Source organism: Argiope bruennichi, chromosome 5, assembly GCF_947563725.1.
Source record: "Argiope bruennichi chromosome 5, qqArgBrue1.1, whole genome shotgun sequence".
In the NCBI taxonomy this organism is placed as follows: Eukaryota; Metazoa; Arthropoda; class Arachnida; order Araneae; family Araneidae; genus Argiope; species Argiope bruennichi.
In genome coordinates this window covers 111,376,782-111,396,128 of record NC_079155.1, presented here as the reverse complement: position 1 = coordinate 111,396,128, position 19,347 = coordinate 111,376,782, and the positions used below count along the sequence as shown (strand labels likewise).

At 24.2% G+C, this 19,347-nt stretch overlaps 1 protein-coding gene across 1 annotated transcript in view; it reads right to left on the bottom strand.

The window, feature by feature from the left end:
• The window catches only part of LOC129969191 (guanine nucleotide exchange factor DBS-like), a 47,184-nt gene that overhangs the window by 9,718 nt on the left and 18,119 nt on the right, over window positions 1–19,347 (bottom strand). Inside the window, exons 3-20 of the mRNA XM_056083630.1 lie at window positions 17,119–17,209; window positions 16,899–17,012; window positions 15,999–16,115; window positions 14,742–15,016; window positions 12,665–12,779; window positions 11,579–11,698; window positions 9,714–9,905; window positions 8,952–9,158; window positions 7,004–7,189; window positions 6,635–6,765; window positions 6,468–6,534; window positions 5,675–5,790; window positions 5,418–5,487; window positions 3,562–3,660; window positions 2,945–3,037; window positions 2,710–2,835; window positions 1,682–1,879; window positions 738–839 (exon numbers count right to left, since the gene is read on the bottom strand). Coding sequence (XP_055939605.1) covers window positions 738–839; window positions 1,682–1,879; window positions 2,710–2,835; window positions 2,945–3,037; window positions 3,562–3,660; window positions 5,418–5,487; window positions 5,675–5,790; window positions 6,468–6,534; window positions 6,635–6,765; window positions 7,004–7,189; window positions 8,952–9,158; window positions 9,714–9,905; window positions 11,579–11,698; window positions 12,665–12,779; window positions 14,742–15,016; window positions 15,999–16,115; window positions 16,899–17,012; window positions 17,119–17,209 — 2,419 coding nt within the window. The remainder of the gene's footprint in view (window positions 1–737; window positions 840–1,681; window positions 1,880–2,709; window positions 2,836–2,944; window positions 3,038–3,561; window positions 3,661–5,417; window positions 5,488–5,674; window positions 5,791–6,467; window positions 6,535–6,634; window positions 6,766–7,003; window positions 7,190–8,951; window positions 9,159–9,713; window positions 9,906–11,578; window positions 11,699–12,664; window positions 12,780–14,741; window positions 15,017–15,998; window positions 16,116–16,898; window positions 17,013–17,118; window positions 17,210–19,347) is intronic.

Genomic DNA, 19,347 nt, shown 5'->3' with positions numbered 1-19,347 from the left:
TGATGTTTTAGGAATGTAGTAATACCTAATATGTTGACTTTATTAACTAAATATAGTACAATAAAATGAGGTCCATCCTAAAATAATATTTGTGTAGCTTAAAATTGGATGTTAAATTTATTTTAAGATAGCGTTAGAGTAAAACTATATTCTAGGAAGACATATTATATAAAGTTTTCAGTAATTTGCAAACCACATAAAAAAAAATTGCTATCATGTAAATATTATTGATATACCACACATATAAAAAGAAGTGGGTAAAGGACAGCAAACATTTACAAAAGCAGTAACTAAATTTCAGTACTGAAATAAAATCTTTAGTGATTTGAAAATCAGAAAGTTCTAGAGGTGGGAGTTTCAACAAAATCAAAAAAAAAAAAAAAAAAAAAATGCATGCAATCTAAGAATTGTACCTGATAATCCTTAAATATTTGCATTTTCATAAGCTATTTCTCCATACTATTTTTAAAAATTTGAAATCATAAAGTAGCTTAGCTTTTGAAAATACATTCAAAAGCTAAGTTTTCTTCTAAGTTTATTCATAATTTAGTTTTTGAAAAGTTGATTTTTAATTTAGTTGTTGAAAAGTTGATTCATAATTTGGAACAATAAGAAACACAAGTCTTACAAAAATAGGTTAAATATGTAAACAATAGGCAATATAATTTTTTAAGCATATGAAGACAGATTAGCTTTAAAGTCAAAGATAGTGAAAATTAATTTTAAAATGTTATTACCTGTATTATGAATACTTGGGAGCGGCCATGTAACCACAATTCAAATTTCCTTTTATCACCACGGTAGCCTTTCATGTTTTCTGTCAAACCTATTTGGGATGTCTGAAATGTAAAAAGGAATTTTTAGATCAGTTATACCTTCTATATCTTGATAACAGAAGGAGAAATTGTAAAAATTATTAATGGAATTTTTCAATAAATATATCAAAACAGTTTTTTAATTTAATTTTTTTTATTGTTTATTAGTTAATTTTTTAAAATTTACTTATAATTTTATTCATTTTTATATAAAATATATTTGATTTCTCTTGCATCCATAAAGAATGGACTAATCATAAAATATTTTTCAAAAAGAGTCTCTAATCAAATAATAATAGTAATATTTAAAACAGTATTTAAATATTTTTTCAAAAGAAAAAGTAGAATTAATGTATTGTTAGAAATCCTTGTCATAGTTATAAAGCAAATTTATGGTAGTGAACTGAACAAAATATACAGAATGAATAGACAATATTCATCATATAAGCAAGTAATGGTATACTTGGCATTTATATTCTAACTAAAATTACTCATTTAATACAGTTAATCATAAACACTTTAAAAAGACAGATAACCTGAAAAACAATTGTACTTTAAAAGGTTTTCATCAGCAGATAATATTATTATTTGCTTAAATGCCTTGCCCTAATGAAAATGATTCATCAAAATGCTAAACATTTTCAGACATTTAAATAGGATTATTAAGATTTAGTAAAAATTTTTTAATAATCTAAACATACTTTTACACAAATAAAATAGAACATGATATTTTTACATGGTTGCAAAGAATTCTTAAAATTTTCACTGCAAAAGTTATAGCACAAATATTGCATAAATATGAAAAATTAAATATAGTTATTAGTTAGCATAAATGCACTTTCAATAAATAATTTTCAGCTACAAACCTTTAAAGCATTTTTAAATGCATAGCTAGGGTTGTCATCTCTACCATATTTCTTAGTAAAAAGAACTAACTGCTCATATAAAAAAATGTAACGTGAACGAGGCTTAAAGCGCAGTTCACGTATTCTTTCCTTTTTTCTCTCCATCCAAACGCTAAATGCACACTGTAGTAAGAGTTTTCCATAATCAGCCAAGCTGCCCTAAAAATAGACATAAGATATGTCATAAATGCTAATAATTCATGTTGAACATTTTCAATATTTTTTATTTTTTTATTTTAATAGTTGAACAGAAGAAACTCTTAAGATTATTTGCTTATAATTTAAAACTGAAGAGGCAAAGGTACAACCTTCTGGTAAGACAAATATTGCAATATAGAAATATGCAGTTTTATAATGAGAAAAACAATTAATCAAAATGAAAACTGTATATGCACCAAACCAACAGAGACAACAATATTATATTAAATGTTAAAGAGAAAAATTATAAATTTTATTACAACCAGTTTATTAAATTAATGTATATAAATATATCAATAGTTTCTTACTCTTATATAGAGAAAGGTAAGAAATTTTATAAATGGAAATTGAAGCAGCATGATAAATATATTTGTCAGAAGATCGTGTATGTAATAGATGGTAAAAAAGAAGACCCTATTCCTTATAATCACATTTGTCTTAACATAAACCTATTAATTATAGTCTTTAAATTATTCGAACAATACATTTAAAATGTTGATAAGTACAAACCCTCTAAAAAAGTAAAAATGTAAGATATTACAAAATGCTAATATTTCTACTTCATTAAAAAAATTGTATTTAATAGTCTATAGAACGAAGAAATCAAACTAGAAATTACTAAAACATTATATTTTAAATATTTAAAATAATAATAACAACCATATTCTTAAAAAGAAATCTAGTAATACAAGTCTATTAATAAATGAATAATAAGATTATTTTTATTGCATAATAGATAAGCAAACTACATTATTTCAGTTTAAAGAGAAAAATGGAAGTAAACAACTTACATAGAAACCTGTAATTGCAATCTGATGCATACTGTCATTAACATATTTAAGAACTTCTAACATTGCATCTACTGCCTGTTGCAGATCAGATTGACCAGTGCCTTCATCTACACACTTTAACAAATCCTGGATACAAAGAAAAAAAAGGAAAAGGTCATTTATGAGAGATAATATATATATATATATATTGAAACAAATAATTATAATAAAAATTTTGAAATAATTGAAAAAGCACCTTCAAAAGTAATTGATACTTTGTAATCCTTTGGACAGGTTTCAATAAATAAGCTCCAAGAGGCAACTTATGGCCTAAATTTTTTTGACATTCCTAAAGGGAAGTAAGAAAAAATAATTAAGATGAATAAAAAATAAGATTTTTTTTCAAAGCACGGATTTCATAATAAGATTAAAAAATTCACCTAATTAAAATTATTAAAAATGGTTGAAATATCTATAAAATATTAGTGACAAATTCATATACTTTTAGGATTTTAAATTTAACAACTTAATTAAGCTATGTAAATTTCAAACACTAAACTTGTAGGCATAAGAATCCAGAACATATATATATATATATATGAATATAATTAAAAATGTTATCAGATATAATTATTAAAATTGCATTAATTATTTTGCTTTTTGATTAAAATATGTCTAGCATTAAAGAGATTTGAAAAAATTAAATTTAGAACAGTATTACAAATATAAATGCTGTTTTTCAAAACTACATATTATATATCAAAATATTATATATAATGTATTATATTTATATTTTTAAAATATATTTTTTCTTTTTGTCAGATTATGAGATACTTAAAATATATAAGAAATAAATTTTGTAATATATGTTACCTTAAAAAACAGGTTATCATCTCCACACTGTCTACGTAAGGCTTCAGACTTGGGCTTGTTGAGACAGTACGTAGTGTACAGTTTATGGAAGGCATCCCGCTGAAAATAAAATCAAGAAAACTCAAACTATAATTAGCGCTTTTCTTTTCTTACTTCATAAACAGAAATTATAGGAAACAGTAAAATTTAAAATAATGCATTCTTATTTTTAAATTACAAAATTAGCACTGCAGAGCAAATTTAAGTTTCAGGTTTTTGTCTTCAATATTCAGTATTTCAAAGATTAAATATGACTTTATAATTTTCCAAAATAGCATAAAAAAGAATTTCAACAGCTAAACAAACAGCAATAGAGAAAGTTTCGCTTCAAGATTTTTAATGAATCAATAAACAATGTTAATTTTTATGATGGTTTCATAGACCTTAATGTTAGCTCAAAAATTTATTTAAGTTTTTGTTTTGTTTTAAAATTTTTTTTTTTTTTTTTTTTTTTCCTTAGAGGAATATTTAGAAAATAATGAAATGAAAAATTTGGAATAAGAATTCAAACCAATTCAAAATTCACTGTTATGCTTTGAACAAATTAAGTGGAATAAGAAATAAACAAAAATCTGCTTTCAAATTATATAGTTGCCATGTCATCAAATAAAATAAGAAATATTCAACTTTTTGAATGCAGAAAAAAGTTCTCCCATTAAAAATAAAAAAAGAATCAAATTCAAAGCCACACTTAATGAATTCACATAAATAAATATTAGGTATATATATTTAATTAAGGAGAGGGCAAAATGTATATATACATGATTACTAATTATTACTTATTACAACATGCAAAGTGTTTGTGATGGATCACAGTGTTACATATTTAAATTTTTGAAATTCACTCTTTAAATAAGTTAATGAAGCATGTGACTTAAAAATTATTTTTATAAATTTAAAACAAATATGTAAGAATTCAATAATGAAATAGGTTACAAAATAAATAAAAAACTAATAGTAAATCAGATATTTTAACAAGAAATTTAACCTGAGATAATAAAATTAATTCCATATATCTCAATAATGATGAATTTCACGCAACTCATCAGGATATTATAAAAGTCAATATCATGAATATATTCATACCTGCGTCAAGCATCAAACTATTAGAAAGAATATATAACTTTTTTTTTTCTTTTTCAAAATCTTATACGCAAGTAAGAAAAAGAAAATCAATATATGTGATTTAGTTAAAATTCAACAGCTTTAGTGCAAACTATACAAAAATGCATAGTTTCTTAGTGATAAAAAAATGGTTTAAAATTTTTAAATAAAACTTCTGATATTACAAAAAAAATCATTATTATGATTCCTCTGTTTATTTCTCCCATTTAGTAAACAATTCACAATTGCTTGAATTCTGCGCTAAAATAAATTGGACAAAATTTTTCCAAATGTAATTTGATTAATGCATCGTCATTGCTTAATATTTTCATAATATTAAGAGAAAGTTTTATTAATTAATTACATAACAATTATTAAATACATAGTTTACAGTCCTGCAGAAATTTGAATGTCATCAAGCAAAAATTATATTATTCAAACCAATACTGATTACTTAATAAATTATATAAATTCATTCTATTTTGTAATTCTATATTCGAATATCTTCACTAAGTAAGAAGTATTGCAAAAGTTGCTAAAATAAGAATTACTGCAAAAGTTATTGTAAAAGCAATTGAACAAAGTTGAGTTCCAAAGTATTCTAACATAAAAGTAATACTTTTGTGCAAACAAAATTTTTAACATGTCAGTTTTAAAAATATATATATCACAATTACAAAACATTCATATATTATTTCCCATAAAATACTTACCCTGTTTACAAAACAATGCCCAACTAACTCTGGGGTACTGCTACAGGCTTGGAGGTCTCTAAGGAAGACACTGAAAAAAAAGAGAAATCTTCAGTAACTGAATACATATCCACAACAAAAACAACATCTATAAAACGGACATAAAAAATTAAACTAATATTTGAAATAAAATATTTTATGCATATTCCTATAGCAAATTCTGTATTCTATTACAAAGAAGAAGAAAAAAATGATATCAAGGCTTATAGACAGCTTACTTGCTGTGGAATGAGTAGATATCCTCCATGTTTCCAAACAGGATGTCAGCCTTGCCATAGAGAGAAGAAGGCACTAAATCTTTCATTGCACTATTGTTCATCTCACGTTTGTAGCCCTAAAAATGACAAAATTTCATAAATAATGAGAAATATTATAATGAGTGATAAGAAAAAGAAAAGCAAATAAATTGGTTCCTATTGCAATTGTTAAACTCTTGTGATACAGAAGAAAGACATGGAAGCATCTGAAATATTTTAGAAGAAATTTTAAAAAATGAAATTATTTACAAAATTTACATTTTACTATATTACAAGTAATAAAGAACTGAAAAGTATTTCAGTATTCACATCACTACTTTTAGGCAATACATATTTTAAGTACATATTCTGTTTTAAACATTTATTTTATTTCAAAGATTGATTTTTTTTTTTTCAAAAAATGTTAAAAATTTTATTTTTATATTGAAAACACTGAAATTATAAAATGAATCTATTAAGAATAGAAAAAAAATTCATAAATAATAAAAACAAATCTGTAATCATTGAATAATGCAAAACAGTTTTACAGAATTGTGTAACATAGTAATCGCAGAAAATATTTGGTATTTTATACTTAAGAAACAGATAACAAGTTTGCACAATTTAAATACCAAATAATCTAATAAGCTTCATAAGAAGCAGTCATTCACAAAGTCATTCAAAGCATGGCATAATGATAGAATATATTACAATCTGATACATTTATTCAACATGTTATAAATGAAAAATCATATTAAAAATAATTTTGACATACCTGAATTATACTATCTAGTTCTGAGACATATGCTTTTTCTGTTTCTATGAGTTCAGACATCACATGACTAAAAATAGAAATGAAATATATTGCACGATTTTAGAGATGAAAAACTCAGTTTCAACTATATACCAAAAATAGCATTTAAATATTAATTGGAAACTTACTTCCTTTTATTTTGTAACATTTCTTGACAGCTTTTAGGTGATGGTGATCTAGATTCACTACTGTAATCAGGTATTTGTAATAAGTTATTTGGCTCTGATTGTTGGTCTCCAAAGCGCACTTCAATTTTAACCTAAGAAATACCAAACAATATTGCTGAGAAAATAGCAATACTTCATTCATATCAACAGAACTCATCTTTTAAAATAATATGAAATTTATTTCTATAAATATTTCCAAAATTAGAAAAAGTACAATTTAAACTTATAAAAAAAAGCATTTCACAGTAAATAATTAGATTGCTTAAAATATTAAAGAAGAGATATATATGACAATATTATCAATTAAGTCGTAAAATAATATGAATTTACTTTAGGCACAGTCTTTGTCTTTCTAACAATTTTCCGTCTTCCTTCTGGAGATTTTCCAGAAGCAGGTGGAACAGCTGGTTCAGGAACAACAGCTTGAACTGGAACTTTATTTCTAGAGACTATCCGCTGCAAACTACACTGTCGCTTTTCACACATCATTTGTACATCTTCTATTCTTTTGAGCACCTTTTAAAAATTTACACAATAAACAAACATTATAAACTTTATATACCTCTACTATAATATAGAAGAATGTGTGTCTGCCTGTTGGTAGTCTATAACAGGCCAGATTGTGTGATTTAGAACTACTAAATTTGGTACAAATATATTTAGAGGAAGAGGATACACACAAGAAGAGGATATATTTAAAGGATTTAGAGGAAGAAAATGTGTAACTCAGAATTTTTTTTTTTTTTTTTTTAGAATTTCAATTAATAAAAAAATATCAAGTGAGATTTTGGAACTTTACTGAGATAACTTCCAAAATAATGTTACATAAAACAGATTTTCACACATTTGTAAAATACAAAATTTGTTTTTTAATTGTCATGAAATTTTTTAACCATAACTTTTTGCACAATTTTCAGCAACACTTTTCATTATTGTAATGAAAATCAAACTATTTTTATTGTTTCATCAAATATTTTTTTCTATTGCTGTAAGTTACAGAGGAAAAATTTTGCTTATATTCTGTACAATTTACATAAAGAAAAAGAAGATCAGAATAATGTTAATGCAAAAGATAATGAGCAATTTATTAAAGGTATCAAGGTACTTATAATTTTAATGGCATTATGATGTAATGGGAATAAACTCCATTAAGAAGTTCAAGTGCATGTAATCAAAACAAGTGTAAGACTATTAAAATAATACTGCTTTGATATCTGCCAAAATTAATAATTAAAAATATTGTTGAACTAATAATGAAAGATTTAAATAAAATCAAATACTACCAATATTTCCAGTAAATGAGTTTCTCACAGCAGACAGCAGTAGAACATTAAAAAAAAAAAAAGAATATTGGATAGAGCAGATATCTTATAAGAGTTGACATCAGTGCATTGTCGATTGATATATCATGAAAAATAAATGAAAGATTAAATCAAGAGTTTCTGATAATATTTAGGTTGGAATCAGATTCATATTGTCATCAACTCAGAAAATGAATCTCCCTCTCACCATTTAGAAAGTGAATTCTTAAATTAGACTTTCAATATTCGGTAGAATAAACAATGGATCTACGAAAGTAAGTAAATTTACAACTATTAGCCTTTGAGAAGCACAGATTTAAAAAAATCAAATTTATCTATACGTTTAAAATAAATTCAATCACATATTTGGTTCTGAACGATTCAAATATCAAATATTAATCTATCAGATATTACACAGTTCGTATTGCAAGGTACAATAAAATACAAATCAAAATCAACTCTGAATGAAGGCACCATAGATTAAAACAATACTTCTCAGGTTAATAACTGGAAAAATTATAATGTAATCATCTAAAAAAGTCTTTTATCCTGAGGATTTTTTAAAACACGTGCATTACCACATTTAAAAAAATCTGAACATTAGAATATAAGTTAATAAAGATTTTTACCAGAACAATTAAAATCATTCAATTTTGATTTGTGGTCATTTTAAGAAAGAATTTAAGCAACCTTTACAGTAACAAATAGAAATTGGAATGCATGGCTTTCAAAAGTAAACAATACGAATGGTATATTCAAAAATTTATTTATTATCTTAAAATAAAAGATAATAAATATATTTCATACAATTATAAAATATAATTCATACTAACATGTTTCATAATACAAAATAATCAATAAAGATGTGAAGTTCATTCAAACTTTCAGCACAACTGAATGTATTAAAAACTATCAAATTTAAAATATTTAATACAAAGAGCTGTAAAAATTGCTTTCAATTGAACTTTTGGGCTTACCTGCTGAACAAGTGCTCTGGATTCAGGAGTTATCACTCCCTTGAAAAGTGAATGAATTTCTTTTGGGTCCTTGAGGCCAAATTCATTTGAGCTCTCTAAAAAATATTCTATTTCACGTAAGGCAGCCTGAGCAAAAGTTGGTGAGGAGTACTTTTCTATTTGCTGACCAGCTAACAGGTTCACACCTCTTGTACACCATTTGTTAGCCTGAAAACAATTATAAAAATTAAATTTCTGAACAAAACATTGAATTTCATATTCCAAACTTAAAATTGCACTTATAAATATAGAACATGACTACAAGGAGATACTTAGTAATAGATCCTAAGTAATAGATAGTAACAAATACTAATAATGTATACTAAATAATAGATAAAAGATACTTAAAAGAACATGAATAAAATTTAGTTTTTAGATCATGCATCAAAAAAATCACATATTATCAAATTATTTGAAAATAAGAAATTTTACTTTTTCAAATCTCTAAGGAGTTATTAAAATCTAGATTTTTTTAAAAATCTGTAATCTGATATAAAAATGAGAGAAATTATAAAATTATCAACTAAACACATGGCTTTAATAATATTGATAAAGATGGCTAGATTTAAATATAGACTGAACAATTCTAAGGGATTTTGTAATGTAAAAGATTTCAAAGTGTACTAATAAATCTATGAGAATTAAAGTAATAGGAATAAGTGAACAAATAAAGAGTGAAACAATTATCCTCATAAAACCAAAAAAATAAATAAAATAAACAACCTTTTCAATTCTGGCTTGGAGATCTCTACTCTTTCTCAAAATCTCAATACGGAATGCTAGCTGTTGACGAATATCAGCAACAATCCGTTCTAGCTCAATGCACTTTGGTGCAATAGAATCAACAGCATAGTGATTGGCAGCAATCAACTTTTCACCATCCTGTTGAAGCTGATCAGCTTTATCTAAATCATCCTGTTTAAAATAAACAATGTACTATAAAAAACACTATTTTATATGTGCTTATGTCACAAAAAAGAAGCACACATAAAATAAAACTTGATTTTATGATAAATATAAAATCTTTCTCAATGTTTATTATGCTAAAAAAATAAAGTATTAATCTAAAAGTTGCCAGGGGATACTATCAATACATTTAAACTATACAAATACTGACATTAATTTTCATTACAAAAAAAAAAAAAAATCTCTATGTTTATTTCAGTATGTGACTACAGACAAAAATAATAAATATGAAATAGTTTTAGAAATCATTTTTTGAGATACTAATTTTTTTAGATGAAAGTTTCTTATTTTAGTTAATTAGCAAAACTTCAACTAAAGAGTTGATGCAATAACTGAAATATCAACTCGAATGGCCTAATAATTAGGGATACAGTAAGAATAAAATACAGTGATAAAAGACAAGATCATATAATTAATAATCATTTTGATTTTTTATTTATTTATTTATTTTTTGTATAGGGAACAAATGATTCACTTCATTAATTTTAATAATTTTGTATTATATCCATTTTTTCAATAGTCAGATAAAACATATTAGCAAATGCATCATGAATGCAAAATAAATAGTTAGTTCTGTAATAAGCCTCCTCCGATTAAAAAAAAATTCCTAAAAAAAGATATTTCAGCTCTTAAAGCTGTTTCATCTTTTTATAAAATAAAATGCAACTTCATGTTATTTGATTGCACATTTACATTATGAGTCAGAACTTCCATTGACGTAACTAGATATGTTTTTTATTTCATTTTCTTACACATTTTATCTTTAAAAAGAGTTTTTGAAATTGGAAATGCTTATAAATTTCAATGATGTTTGATGTTTCTGGCACTTAATTTGCTAATACAAAGAATCTTTTAAGGAACAAAATTTTTAAAACTGTCATAATTAAATTGTTTTGTTATAGAGAGCCCACCTCTAACTTTCACACAAAAGTTAACTTCTCACCCCATAGAAATAAGCAAATACTTGCACACAGAAAAATATGTTATATGATACAAAGAATTATATTTTACATATCTGGAGTTCAATAAATAAAATGAGGGAAAATTACAAAGTTTAAAATTTATGCAGTCTCTTATTTCTATAAGTTATGCTTGGTTAAATTATTTTTGACAAACTAATATTTTAAACAAACAAACAACGAAAAAAATGTTTTATTCTTTAGTGACTAAATGAGTGATGAAATTTGGAATATGACTACTTGAAATAATTTTAAGTCCTTTCACAAGCTTATATCAAAGGTTATCAACCAGTCAATGGTGATAACTTACAGACCTAAAATAATGAAATTCAAAACTTTAAAATTGAGCTAGTATGCTAGAAATTGAGCAATTCATTGCAAAAGGGATTAACTTTTTTTTCTTTTTCTTTTTATTCTGTCATTTTTTTTTTTTTTTTTTGAAATCTTAGTGTGCCAAAAATAATTTATTAAATAAGACCAGGGTATTGAACAAAAATTTAGACTTCATAATTTTTTTCAGCAGTACATTTAACGGCTCAAATTTAAAAATAATTTTTTGCTCAAAGCATTTTTACAATTGGAAGCATATATCTATCCACAATGGTTTATAAATTATCAACTGGAACACAATTAATATGTTGCATATGTTACAAAACAACTTACCTCTGTATCACTACGGAACCTTTCTAAAGCAGCAAGTAGTGAATCAACTTCAGAAACAGAGTCACCCGTTTCAGGAATTTCAGCCAATTCTCTGAGATTTCCAGCAAGAGTGACTTGCAACTAAGAAATATCAAAATGAATTCTACAATATTTATAAAATTTTAGTTTCACAATGGTAATATTTTGATTCACACTATGTTTGTCTTATATAAATTATATTTTAACTTTTCTCTTTAACACCTATCAGAGGAAGACATTATTGAATGAAACATAGGATACTGTTAGTTTATTTCCAACAAACATAAAATTAACAAATAAAATAAAATTGTGTAAATATCATGTTAATGCTTATTAATAAAAATTAATTTGCAACACCCTTGAAAATAATTACTTTATAAAAGATATTTATGAAAAAGTGATTGTATAAATATGTTTAAACTGAATACTTGTAATCTTTTTTTATATATATATAGTAATGCATTTATATATAGAAAAAAATAACTAGACTATTCTAAAAATCAAGAAATTCAGAAACTTAATGGAAAATGTAATTAGATGCTATTTTAAACAAGGAGATTTGATGCATAAAATAACTGATAAATAATAATCTACATAATAATATAAACATATATATCAATAAATAACAATATGTATAATCAATTAATAATCTATAACAATAAATTATTAATAATTTCTATATAATAATTATCAGTCATATTCAAATAACTGAAGTGCTTGATAACAATTAATTAGGATAATAAAGAAATAATCTTGGCTATAATCTTTCTTATTCAATATATATCTTATATCTAACACTGTTGTTCAGCTGTGAAAAACTTAGCCTTTAATTCCTTTCATATTAGAATGATCAGAAAATCATTGTTAGGAAAAACATATTAATATTTGAACGCATAAATATTACTTGATTATAAGAATATGAAAGAATTTTATTGAGATTTTCATAAAGCAACAACAATTTTAAATTGCATTATTTTCACTTTTTTTTAAAAAAAAAACATTTGAGTAAATACTTCATCCCCTCAGCTAAAACACAAAAAGAAAGAGCACTAATATTTCTTCACATACTTCTTTAAACTCTTGTTCAAATTTTCTAAGTTCAAGGCACTGACTGAGCCGCTTTTCATGTTGAGACCAAAATGTATCAAAGCCCTTTTCAGTCTCATCTAATTGAAGCAACAACCTGAAAATATGCATATATATGAAAAAAGTTGAAAAAACAAAAACAGAAAATGATAGTTTTACATAGGAGTTTCTTTCAAAATATCTAAATTGACAAAAAATTCAGTACAAAAAAAAAAAAAAAAAAGAAGAAGAAGAAGAAGTAAAACTAAATTATATAATTTGAGGTGTTTTTAAGTGATTGCAGCTCAGCCTTGTCAATATCATATTGTTTCCTTTATTCCGGTATTATTCAGATTTTGTGCTAAAAAATACCTTTCAATAAGATTTAAACTGACAAAATTTTCCACCAAAAGTTTTCATTTTAGACCCCATGATGAGCTTAAAAGATTTATGAAGACACACGTCAATTCATTTAAGGTTGCATCGTTTGTTGTTTCAAATATTCTACTAGGGAATAATTAGTTAAATTTACATTTGAATATGATGAAAGTATGATTACCCTTTTCACTGATTTGCATTTACTTATCAATATTATCCATATTATGATAGATAAAGCATCAAATCTTGATTAATGATTGCTATTAATACTTTTCTTAATGGGGAAGATTAAAAAAAAAAAAACTTTTAGTTTAAAATGTGCAGCACCTTTACTTTGAATAAATAAATGAACTTAAAATGGACATATAAACTTTTACAAAACTGATCAATCAATATTAAATAACTAAAAATTTCTGATCTTGAAAATTTAAAATATTTATATAATATAGGAATGCATCACTTTTTAGATAATCAAAGGATTACAGATACAAAATACAAGGTACATTTAAATAAAGTTTTGCAATGTTTAAAACTATGTTAATCATAGATATAGTAAAATAAATTGCACATTCAGAGAAAGTGTAATATAAATATGTATGCCACATTATACTCTAGAATGTGAGATTTGTCAAAACAAGGTACCAGACAAAGAAAGACAAAAAATAAATAAATAAAGCCTAGTCAATAACCTGGATTTTATATAATTCTAAGCAGACAGGAATAAATGGAATTAATCTTCCTAAAAACATTATAACCATAAAATGGAAGATAGATCTGCTAATCTATATACTGACTTATTTCTTCATTAATAACAGAAATGAAATTTATTGGATTGTTTAATTGTATTGAGGTTTAATATGTCAGAATTGCCCTTTCTCAAAATTCTGTGAATCCCCATCTCTTACTTCTAGGTATAAATAAAGAACCGTTGGATAAAAACCCTTTCATAACAAATTAATAAATTCTCTCATATCATTTACAACTGTACTAATTTTTGAATTCCTGTCTCTGCTAAAATCTATTTAAATTCTTTAATCTTAATTATGATAAAAAGTAAAAACAGCTTTTACAGAAAATTAAAAAAAAAAAAAAAAGTACAATTATTCCTTGAGTAAAATAATGTGCAAATTGTTTGAATACTCATTTTTTTAATAAATTCTGTAAACATAGGAATATTTTTATTCTATGCGACTACATCTTATTTTAATATCTTTATAGATGCCTTTATAAAAACAGAAATAAACTTAACTATTTAGAGATTTATTCGCAGTTTAAATTTTTTTTTTTTTTTCACTCTGCATTCTAATTCTTAATTTAAGAAAAATTTTAATCAGTGGACTTAAACCATATTCTAAATCCATGCGAATTTTTGAATAAGGAATAAAAAGAATTTACAGATAAATTATGCTATGAAATGAATGATAGATCAAAAGATAGTGTAAATAAATATCCTAATATAGGCGAAATTAAATCGTTAAAATATTATGTGAAAGATTAATACTATAAGATGCAATTTCTTCAAACGGCATATAAATTGAATTGTATTATTTGAAATATTCATTAAAGTTTATCTAATTTTCCTTTACATATTACAGCATCATGGTTTATAGATACAAATTAAACTTATGCAAAGGTTTTCAAAATGCATTTCTTATATATTTTAATACAATCATATATATGGTCAAAAAATAAAACTGTTTACCTTTGTACTGCTGCTGCGTTAATAAATCTATCAGAGCACTTAACATGGTGGAGGCTATGAGTTGTGGGTCGTCTGATGCAACTGAGCAAAGTTTCTCCATGCTTGGCTGCATTTCGTAAGTCTTCTTTCAAATTTTGATATTCTCCACCCTGGTTTTCTAAAAGTGACAAGGTAGATTGAACATCATTGGGGAACTCAGTTTCCTGCAATCTTCTTGTCATTTCTCTAAGTGAAGATGATATCTCTTGGAGATTGCTGGTAAAGTTTTCAACAGCCTGAAATTTAAAGTAATTTCATTAAAATTCAGAAAGAATATACATGTAGTTAAAAACTATCATGATTTTAACTACAACAGAAAGAATATGTTACGTATTATTTCAGTAATGAAAACAACTAATAAATGCAATTATATACATTATCAACCAGATTTAGTTATGCAATGCATAACAAACTCCAACTACTCATTTTAAAACATAACTATTTTGATAAAACACTTCAGAAAAATTTTAAATATTACATTATATAAAAAAATTAATCATTTGACTACAAGTAATCTATCACATAACTCACAAAAGTAATTCAGTTTTACAAAACAAAACAAACAACTCAATTTTAAATATAATTTAAAATAATTAGCCATAACAGTAAAGTTTTGCTCCAAATTGCTTAAATATCCAGTTAATACGTTATTTCCCCTATAGTATTAAAATACCGAGTTAAAAAAAATTTTTGCATTAAGGTCCTAATTATGGGAAAAAAAAAAAAAAAACTGGAAATGAATCTGCTGAATTATAAAAAAAGATATTTAATATTAAAAATATAAACATTACATTTCTTACATAAAATGCCATATAATTATGTAGCAGTTAAATTTAAATTAAATACATCAAAGAACAAAATTAAGATATGAATACAACTAATTATCATAACATGCAATGTCTTAAAAAAGACAAATTCAATCAAAATTATATGAGCATTATTAGAATTCTTTGCAAAATTCCTGTTATTAAAACAAATGCTAAGCCAATGAAATGTTTTAATTAAATGTTTAATAAAATTAATTATTTTAAGACAAGATAATTAAATATGATACATTCAGGTATTCAATTTTAAGTTCTTGTTCAATGTTTTAAGTTTTTTTTTTCTTGCTCAAAATGACAAGTATAAAAAATGTATGCAAATAATATAAAACATGAACCAAGTAAATTTGCAAATGAAGTCTGAAGCAGACTATTTTAATAGTAATTTAATTCTCACCACTCTTTGTTGTATCCATTCTTCATGATTGTAAGGTATGGTACCACCTAAATCAGTAGTCAACTGACTAGCATTAATGTACTGATGTAAATCTTCAACACTACTTAAAATCACAAGCTGCAAATATATTAAAATAATTAAATTGTGATTGGTTTACATACTAAAAATAATTCTATAATAGAAATATATATTATGTGCATTATATTTTGGTTATATATAGATACACAAAAATCTGTATACATTGTGAATAAGAGTTTTATTCAGATTTTGAATTGTTATTAAACAAGTAATCAAAGTGCTCTTTAAAAACTGCAATTTCATCTCCATATAATTTTTGTAACTTTAAAAATCCTATGAGGCATAACATAAGGTAAACCAATTAAACATTAATTAAACTACGACAAATTTGCTTATATATGGATACATATTTGTTTATATATTAGGAATATTTTAGTAGTTCCTTTTCAATTAGGATAATCTTTAATATCACATTCCTTTCTATCACTGCTGAGTCTGGTAGAAACGGATATTCTCCATATCTTAACAACCCAGATATTTATATATATATAAATCCACATTGTGAACTTTGTCACATAATTTTAGCTTTGCATTCCACCCAAATCAATTGCATAAAACAATCTTAAAATTTAAGTAAAAAAAAAAAGAAAAAGAAACTAAATAAAGAATACTTATTTTATAATAGTAAGTTCTGTCCTTTTTTTTTTTTTTTTTATAAATATCATATACTTGATAACTTTGTCAAACTTCAAGTAAAAAAGTCATACAAATAAAAGACTAGTCATTTTTAAAATTTTCTTAAAATTTTTTATAATTTTATTCTTTATTTCAATCCTAGACAATAATGTTTATAGCTTCCATAGTAAAATGCCTCATTCTTACCCGAAATTTAAAGTCTTCCCTAAAGAATTTGTTGCTAACTTCCGAAATAGCTTTCTGTAAAAAACCCAATGGACGAAGGACAAACACCACTTGTATTAACCCTGGAAAATATCCCTAAAAAAAAAAAAAAAAATTAATGGAATAGGTTTATATTTTTTTTAAAAAAATATATAATATTGAAACTCATTTTTAAAAATAAGTAGGCATTTCAAAATATTACCGAAATTTTTAAAAGAACTGTTTTAACAGTACTCCATTTATCATTTCTTCTGTCTATGATGAGGACAAATCCTAGGTCCGCATCTTGTAACCTATAATAAATGTACAAAATATTAAGAAATTAAATAGAAAATGTAACATCATCATCAAAAATATAAAAATATACAATTAAAAAAGATAGCAAAAATAAGCTGTATTAAGAAACCATGTAAATGATATAATCAATGCATTAATAGCATTTTACATAACAGGACACTGACTTGTAGTAGTGTAGTTTCGAAATCATTCATATTTAATAATAATAATAAAAAAGAATGTGGATTTTCTAATTAAATGTAAGTAAGTCAGAGATAAAATAATTTTTTTTAAAGAAATTTTCAAAAAAGTATGTGTGTTTCTTTTTTAGAATAAACAAGATGAAATGTTTATATAAACAAATCATTAAAAAGTATTAAACTTAGATTAGTAAGAATAAAAGATAATTTTTCATAAAAACTACAAAATTTTATTATTATTATTTTTCAAGTATTTTGGTACAGTTAAGTTTTTTTCTAAAAATTAATTAAGAAAAAATGCTTTTTTTAATTAAAAAAATGGTAACTCAAAAAATCAACTAGAAGGCAGCTGTTTGACAAACTTTAAACAAAGGTTGTAATACAATTATAAGTAATATTATATATATATATAATAATTGCTTGATGAAAAATGTATATCTAATCACACATTTTGCCTAGTTCTGATCATTTTGTAATAAGGTTGTATAATTTAGATGCATTCCATAGTATGCAGTATGTTGTTTGTAAAAAGCATTTAGCCATAAATTTTTCTTCACTTGTTGAACAATATTAACTTGAACTGTTAATAATACATTTGAATTATAATAGAGTGAAATGTAATATATTATGAATAAAATTAATTAATTAGATAAACTTCAGCAAATAAAAAATAAAATGCTTCAATTTTTATAAATATTAAAGCTTCTTGGTGATTAATTTTTTGAGAAGAATGCTTACAAAATATGCATTTTGTAATTATAATTTACAAATAATAATTACATAAATTAATCTAGAATTATGCTAGCATCAGTTTTTGATAAGAACTGAATAATTTCTAGCATAACACTGTAAGGACAATATTATGATAAGAATTATTAATATTTAAATAATAGAAATGATCAGCATATGTTAAATATAGCAACTAAAATCGGAAGAAAAAAATTAAATAAATAGCATCATTATTGTTTAAGGTAAGAATAGATATGGTTGCAAAATAATAGCCTTCCCCTCCCTTCTTTGGAATGGAAAGGAGAGCTGAAATTTAACTAAAGGCACAAGAAGTAAAACAATTTTAAGAATTTTATTTTATTTTAGATTGTCAAGCTTACTCTAAAATGTAATAGAATAAAATATTTTTAATCATTATTTTAAGATACACATTTAATTAATACACTTACATAAGAACATAATGACAAATAATAATAAAAAATGAAACTTTGATAATTTTATAACAACTTTAAATATAATTTCAGAAATGTAAAGTGAGAGTAAAGAAAAATTTAAAACAAAATTTCTGCTAGTGGGTTACATGTTTCAAGCTATTCAAAAAGAAATATAAAGGGAAAAAATTATTTTGATTTGAATACAAAAATAATTACCAAACAATAAGTTAACAGTTAATAAAAACAAATAATAATTCAAATAGAATGTAGATAATATTTTAAATGGAAGGAATCGGGTGCCTTAATACTTTTGAGTCATTCATTATTGAAAAATGAATCCTTTTATCTATTATACATTAAATCTCTTTTTATGGTGTTTCTGAAAAAAAAAAAAGATTAAAGATTAATAAAAGAAAGCATATTCTCAAATTAAAATATTCCCATAAGAAGAATAAAATAAATAGTGGATTTAAACTTTTTTTCCCCCCATTACAGATGCTAGGGAAACTGTATTTAGAGATTTCTTTTTATAGGTTGTATAGATGCTGTATTGTGGAAAAAATTAAATTCTCAAATTTACTTGAATGAAAACTTTAATAATCTCAAAAATAATTTCAAACTATTTATTTAAGGTTAGTACTAGGTAAAGTTACATTTATAAATAATGAGGAGAAATAGCAATAAACTACTATATGCATGACTGAAAGGCATAGCTTTTATTAAATTACCCACAAAAATACACACACACACACACACAAAAAAAAAAAAAGAGAGAGAGATAAACGAATTTCT